Genomic DNA, 7,516 nt, shown 5'->3' on the forward strand with positions numbered 1-7,516 from the left:
GCTCTGGTAGCCACTGTGTTTATATTGGTAGACCAGTTCAGTTTCCTATGGCCTAATTCTGCTCCTATATCTTATGGTCTTGTGGTTTTATGTCCATTGTTGCACTGTAGGGGTTAAAAACCAAAACAGAAATTGGACTATCCTAGTACCTCAAGTCACTGTGGAGTTAAAAATAACATTTATATTTATCATGCTCAGCAGCTATGTCAATTACAAACTCTCCAGTCAGCTGTGCTTATGAAAATATTTAGAAGTGTGGTCAGGATGTATCTGCAAGGCTTATAATATTAATGATGCTGGCATACATTAGCTATTTGGACAAATTGGTACAATATAGCTGCAGATTATTGATCATAAAAAAATGCATTTCTTAAATAGAAGGCTGCATTTTATTTGGCATGATCAGAGATTGCCTTTTCTATAATGTCAAATTATTCAGTGAAAAGAATTGCATTTGCACCCTCAAGCTGCTCCCGAAGTTGTGCATTCTTCACCATGAAATTCCACAGAAAATACTGTTTTGTTGTACAAAAACTTTCACAGAAAATTGGTAGAGATTGGTCAAAACATCTCATAGTAGAGGTCTGATAATCTATTATCCAACAGCTGCAGTGGATAGAGGTCAGCTGAGAAGATCATCGGGGTCTCTCTTCCCACCATCACGGACATTTACACTACACGCCACATCTGCAAAATGAACAGCGTTATGAAGGACCCCACCCTCATACAAACTCTTCTCCCTCCTGCTGTCTGGGAAAATTTTTGGCACCGAAGCATTCAGGCTCTCACAACCAGACTATGTAATAGTTTCTTCGCCCAAGCTATCAGACTCCTTAATACCCTGAGCCTGGACTGACACCATACTGCCCTATTGTCTTGTTTATTATTTATTGTAATGCCTGCACTGTTTTATGCACTTTATGCAGACCTGTGTAGGTCTGTAGTCTAGTATAGTTTTTTTCTGTGTTGTTTTTTACATAGTCCAGTCTAGTTTTTGTACTGTGTCATGTAACACCATGGTCCTGAAAAAATGGTGTCTCATTTTTACTATGTACTGTACCAGCAGTTATGGTCGAAATGACAATAAAAGTGACTTGACTTGACTGTTCCCCCTGTGCTGGAACTGAAATGCTCCCACACACACAGCCTTTGTTGCAGTGCAGCTGGAATTGTTCTAATATAATGCTACTATAATTTTGAAATCCATGTTCAGTAAGTTAATTGGGCATTGTAAGTTGTCCTGTGATTAAGCTAGGGATAAATTGGGTTGGGCATTGCTGTGTGGTACGGCTCAAAGAGCCCATTCCAAAAATATATTGTTGACCCCACTCCGGATTCCCAGCAGAAAACTGTCCATTCTCTATTCTCATGCTGTGGGAAATGATGTAAATGTTAAGAGAGAAGTAAAAGCCTCCATGCCAGGCTTCATAGAGTCCTGTCTCTTCCAAATATATATGCACCACCCAAGGCCTGGGGAAGAGAAGGTGCTACTACACACAGTAGCTGAAGTGGATAGAATAGAGATACTTAAGGGATATAGACATGCACATAACAGAGGAAACACAGGACTAAGCTTGCCAGATCATTCAACGTCTTTCTGAACTGCACCACAGTTCCATTGATGTTGGGGAACTGCAAATGCACACACAGGCCCCCCACACAAAATATTTGTGCATAATATGGTCAGAGCATCATGGCTGGTCAGCTAGTAGAGATGGCCGCACAGCACCAAACCCTTTCAATTTCACCAGGAAGTAAAACGCGTTTGGATGTCCTGGTGTTGTGAAAGAGTTTATGCAAACACACCTCTTCCAGTTGTTTCAGGAGGAACAGAGAGATTATGGTCAAGGAGTTTGCATCACTTCCCATTGCACCTACAGGTACAAAGAACTTGTATTTACATAGGATCTTGCCCTGTCCCGGGACAACCTAAAGGTCTTCAAAAGCAGAAGTTTTATTAGTCACAAAATGTAGAGATCACATCACCCAGTCTGCACACAACAAGCTTCTTTGATATGAAGTCAATGGTGGTGACTTTTATTTTAGTACCTTAGTTCAGGATGAAATAGTGGCAAAGGCATTGGCATAACTCTCTCTCTCGTAATAACACTGTGCCTATATCTGAGAGGCCAGTGGCTTTTATATCATGTTCGACAATGCATTCTTTTCTCATCAGAGTTTATTCAGTTTAAGCGCTCCGGTCTGGGGGACCTTATGTTCCATCTCAGACTCCCACTGAGCCAATGCTGTCGCAATTCAGGTTTACAAATTTGGCCGGCTTACTGACAAGGACTACATAAAGTCCGTATTGTTAGCTTTCTTCCAAGGCGACATTATTTCCGCTCATTCGCATAGCAACCTTTGTACACCAGTCACGGTGACTGCATGCTCTGCTAGTGCAGATTTCATTCGGTATGTTACCCATTTTCTTTATCCACTATTCAACAGATTCTTCACAAGAATTACGTTCAGCTGTTTACGCTCAGGATAAGCGTTACCGAGAGCGCGACGAATCTTCCGGTGTGATCAGTGGTTGCACAGTACTGGGAGCCGGGCAGGAGAACAAGCTTTGTTTAGACCGGTCACATCAGTCATCTCTTGACTTACCTCTTTAACGCTATGTTCATCCCGCAGATAGTTTTGACAATCCCGGCGAGTCTTCGGAAGTTCCGTTCACCTCGCTGCAACCAATAGAACACGGGGAATTAACTATTACAGAGACCGATTTTAATTATTAAAATATGCTTTAACAAATGAAATTCCATAGTTGTTAGGTTCTGACCCCGGTGTGGTCCAAATACATGGCTCACAGTTGATACACTAGCTTTTCTGGAATCGATTCGCAAGGTGTAGATTTTACGATCTTCGATCCCTTCCGCATTTTTATGCGCATTTGGCACGACAGCGTGATAATCTGAAACCTTCAAGGAAATTCAGTCTAGGCTGGGCTCTCAAAAGCTCTCGTGTATTCCTGCGCTTACCTTTTGGAACAATGTCAACCTGACCAAGCGATGTGACGTTAAGGTGCGCCTGTTTCTGAAGGGGCATCTGGCTAAATCTCAACCAGCCAGGTATTCCAATTAACTGCGACTATTACTTCAAATCTTTGACCGCAGAAGTTAAATTAGAAATTAAGACAACTTAAAAGTTCTGAAAAGTTACTGCATGTATAACCCAAACGTAATTTTTAATTTATATAGTGCATTTAACTATCTCGAAGTGTCTTATGGCGCTTTACATCTAATGAAATATATAATCCTTTCTTTATGCATTGAGCTTTTTTTTTACTGATAAAGCAATGTCATCTATTTGTAAACTGCAAAAAAAAACAATAAAATAGCACTCTCCATGTTCTTAAACCTCACAAAATGTAAGCTGTTTTGGGGAACTAATTTTATACTGTTTCTTTTCTTTCTGGATTTCTAGCGTGTCGATCAGGCGCATGTAATCATAGAATGGTTTTAATACAGAAGGAAGTCATTTGGCCCATCACTTGTGCACTGGCTTTCTACCAGAGCAACTCTAGTTCACCGCAGCCCTTTTTCCATAGCCTTCCAAACATTTCTCCGTAATAGACCGTATGCATCCAATTCTCATTTTGTGTGCCCCCGATTCGAAACACACATTGCTTTTCCACGTGTGCTCTCTAATTCTCTTCTGTTTTGTATGTTATCCTCACCCCTACACCAATAGAAACAGCCTTCCACTCACCTTGTCATTGTATCAAGTCAGACTTCCTAATTCCAAAGAAGAGTTCCCTCAGCAGTTTGTTTTTCAGACACAACTCTTAACTGTCCTTACATATGTAAGGATAAATAAGAGATGTGACTTAAAAATAATCCCAGGAACAATTCTAGCATATTTTCTTGGAATTCGTTCTAGTGTCTTCGCAGGACTTTACACATAAATTGCTAAACAAATTTAAATATAATCTTCCAGATGGTACTGGGCTAGTCTTTTGTGAAAGTTCAACATGACATCTGCTTTTATACTTTTTGTCTCTATTAATAAATCTCAGAACTGCAAGTTCCAGTGTGTAAACTTACATTGCAGTCCATTTGTTACTGGACCCAATGAAAACAGTATCAATTACTCTATATTGCCGCTCCCTTTTCTTTTTACCAAAATGCAAACACAATATCTATAGTTATTTTTGCCAATTATCCATTTCCTTATTTTAGCTAAAATATAACAAAGGCAATTTTTGCCATGCCTTTATAGAGGATGGTTAATTTGTCAGCTTGTCTTGCCATTCCTCCAATTGGTTCCAATAGTTGTGGAGTGACAAGAGGGAAAAGAATCAGCCACTATTCCCACTCCTTCTGCAATCAGTTGATGCACAAAAAAAAACTTTGTGTTTGCTTGTCTGCCTGTGTGTTGGTGGCAGATGAAGATTTATCTTTGTTCTGATAATGAAATAGTCTGCAATTTCTATTAAAAATTGGAATGTTTCACTTGATTGAAGGATATAATCACTGTAAGAAAATAATTCCTTCTGCATATCATTTGGTTTAGCAAAGCATGAGAAAAAAAACCGGAGGAGAGAAATAGTTCTGGTACTGCTATGTACATTCCCAAGCTATTAATTACAAAATTGTCAGATTTGGGCAAAAACTTCATTCATTTAAACCAACAAATGTTGGAGAAAATGTGCACTTTATTAAACATCGGAGAAATAGAAGGTAAATTTGCTGCATATGTACACAGGGGGTGAGTCATAAATGAAAATGTGGATGTGTTTAATAGCTGTAAGAAACTAAATATTGAAAAGAATGCCACCATGGTCCACTGACTGTATAATCAGAAACATAGTTAATACAACAGGGAAATTATAAGTTTGTATTCAGTATTAAAGCTACTTTATTGAAAAAGAAATAGGTGAGAAAAGTTTATATGTCTTATTATAGTTACTGCAAATCAAATAACGAATGCACATCTTTTAAACTATAACATTATTTTTGAAGTACATTTTATTTTTATGTTATACAGTGAGTTTCTTAATGGAAAACACTATTAAATCAATATCTCGGCTTGGTTTTAAAGACTATAATGGAATTCATATGGATTGTAAATGACTTACTGGACATTTCTCAAGGGAACAATCCAGCAAGAATATTGACTAAAACTGCAATCCAATAATGTTTTGTGTGTCATGGTGTTTAAATCCATAGAAACATCACTTGGTTACCATTATGCAGATTGTATACATGATATCCTCTAATTGTTGTTCACATAGCTTGAGTAAATACATTTGATTAACATTGTACTTCTGAAATTCTGCTTAAGGCAATGGCAGCATTACTCAGGAAAGAGTTAAAGAAAGAGATATTTCATCCAAATGGAGACCGCCTGTTTGCTGTGGTTGAAGTAATAGCAGGTGAACAGGAAGAGGAAAGGTATTACCTTTGCAGTTCAGGTAACTTTAGTGTTTATGCACAGTAGAGTATTGTTTTTACTATTTCTAAACATTGTAAATATATTTCAGGCAAACTCTAAGGAAATAACTTTGAATTTAATTCAGTTAAGTGTATTTGCATGAGTACTTTATCAAATTAATTGAAATTTATGCAAAGTGGAAACAAACAGTTTAGTACTTAGTTTAGTGTCTAAAATATGATGTTGTTTCTAATTAATCACCTTTTTAGTTATAGTAGTTGCAGTTGTGTGGACCAACTTGATTAAATCTCTGAAATTTCAATGTTTATTTTAATTGTATTACTCTTCCTGTTGGTTAACTTATGACTTTCTTGAGCTGGTGGGTCTCTATTGTTTCCTTACTGAAATGTTTACTCATCTTTTCTAGACTGTCTCTTCTGAAAGCTGCTGCTACAGCATCTTGGCCTTCATTGTGCACTGTTGAAGTTACCAGACAATTCTGTTGCCACCAGAATCTCCCTGTAACAATATCTGTTTTCAAATCTATACGATTGCATTCTTTTTCTTAATCCATTTTGGATGAAAGATGTACTTTTTGTGGTATTCACTACAGAGCAATGATATCATTCTTTCTTTAGTTAGAAATCTTCAAATCCTTCTCCAGTAATTTGTTATAAGTGCTGTCCTTTAGAAGAAAAATTAAACTGCATTATTGGATGATTACAGAAAGATCCTTAAAGAAGAAATTAAGAACTTTTCATTAATCAACATTATTTGATCATTATTTCATTACTGGCTGTGGTATCTTGCTGTGTAACAATGGACAACCATGTTTGCTGCTTTACTACAAATAATGTACTTTAGGACAGAAATTAATTAATTCTGGGATTGCTCAGTGAGTATATATAAAACCAAATGTTGGACTGTAAGGTTTTAAAGCTGGGGATTACTTGCAATGGACAAGAAGCATAGAGTAGAAAATAATACTGAAAGGAAGTAAGCCTGACTAAACAAGGACAACAGTTGATTTATTATTATTTGTCTAATTTGTTTTAAAAGTATGAGGTGTAGTGTTCTCATACAGGTGTAAGAACTCTGAACTAAACACCAAGTTTAAACCATAGTCAATGAGGGCACGATTACAGTAAGATTAACCGTTTACTGTTCACTCTTCCACATTAACATATGGTGAAAAGGCATTGCTTCTATGTTTCTTAGTGTGTAGAATGAAAACTTTTCTCTCACTGATCCTACACACACAAGCCCCCTCCTTCCCATTTCTCCAAACCAGTATTTTCCCACAAGACACGGCAAAACCAGGTGTGATGTCGTCATATGCTGCGATACAACACAGACAACTAAGTTACTTTCAACAACCTTAACTTTAACTAGAAAATAATTACAAATGAATTACTAAAGCGAAAATGTAATAAAGCTAAACAAATGCCTTAAGGGCAACACACTCCCCACCTGACCTTTGTAAGGTCATTATGAATATAATACAAAACTTTAGTCTCTAAATCAGTCCATAGGTAGAAGTAGAATGACTTCTGCAACTGGCCTTTGGTAAGTTTTCACATCACCTTGGTCAGAAGTTTTCAACTCAACCTTCCTGACATGTTCATCCCTACCAGGGAATGTGGCAGTGATTCTGGCCATTGGCAGTCCCTGAGCAGGATAAATCTCCAACTTGAAGATTCCTGCAAGGTTCTGTCCACCTTTGTCTGTGTTGCAACAAAGGAAGACATTCATGTCTCCAATGGGACCACAACTGATTTGCAGGAGCCTGGACCTGTCTCCATTGCTTTGTGTACAAGTCCTTATCTGAGGAGTCCACAGGTGAAGGGGGAGCTCCTACCTTCTGCATAAGGAGCATTGATGGTGAGAGTATGAAGGGGTTTTCCAGGTCAGAAGACACAGGTAGGAGTGGTCGTGCATTTATAATGGCTGTGACCTCTGCCATTAGTGTGCACAGTACTTCATGGGTCAGTCGGGTGCGTTGCTGCAGAAACATTGAATCAAGGATCCTTCTGGTGATACCAATCATCTGCTCCCATGAGCCTCTCGTGTGAGACGCATGTGGTGTGTTAAACTCCCCGTTGCATCCCTGCTCACTGAGGTACCTTTGCACCATTTTGTC

At 38.2% G+C, this 7,516-nt stretch overlaps 1 protein-coding gene across 3 annotated transcripts in view; it reads right to left on the reverse strand.

Annotated features, from left to right (window-relative positions):
- The window catches only part of LOC132404769 (uncharacterized), a 75,850-nt gene extending 72,826 nt beyond the window's left edge, over positions 1 to 3,024 (reverse strand). Inside the window, exons 1-2 of one of the 3 annotated variants that reach the window (XM_059989235.1) lie at positions 2,783 to 3,024; positions 2,608 to 2,681 (exon numbers count right to left, since the gene is read on the reverse strand). In XM_059989235.1, the coding sequence (XP_059845218.1) occupies positions 2,608 to 2,681; positions 2,783 to 2,803 (95 nt within the window). In that variant the 5' untranslated portion in view covers positions 2,804 to 3,024. The remainder of the gene's footprint in view (positions 1 to 2,607; positions 2,682 to 2,782) is intronic. The other 2 variants (XM_059989233.1, XM_059989234.1) reach the window with 2 other exon arrangements.
- Positions 3,025 to 7,516: the final 4,492 nt, after the last annotated feature.

This window comes from Hypanus sabinus, chromosome 14, assembly GCF_030144855.1.
Source record: "Hypanus sabinus isolate sHypSab1 chromosome 14, sHypSab1.hap1, whole genome shotgun sequence".
NCBI lineage: Eukaryota > Metazoa > Chordata > Chondrichthyes > Myliobatiformes > Dasyatidae > Hypanus > Hypanus sabinus.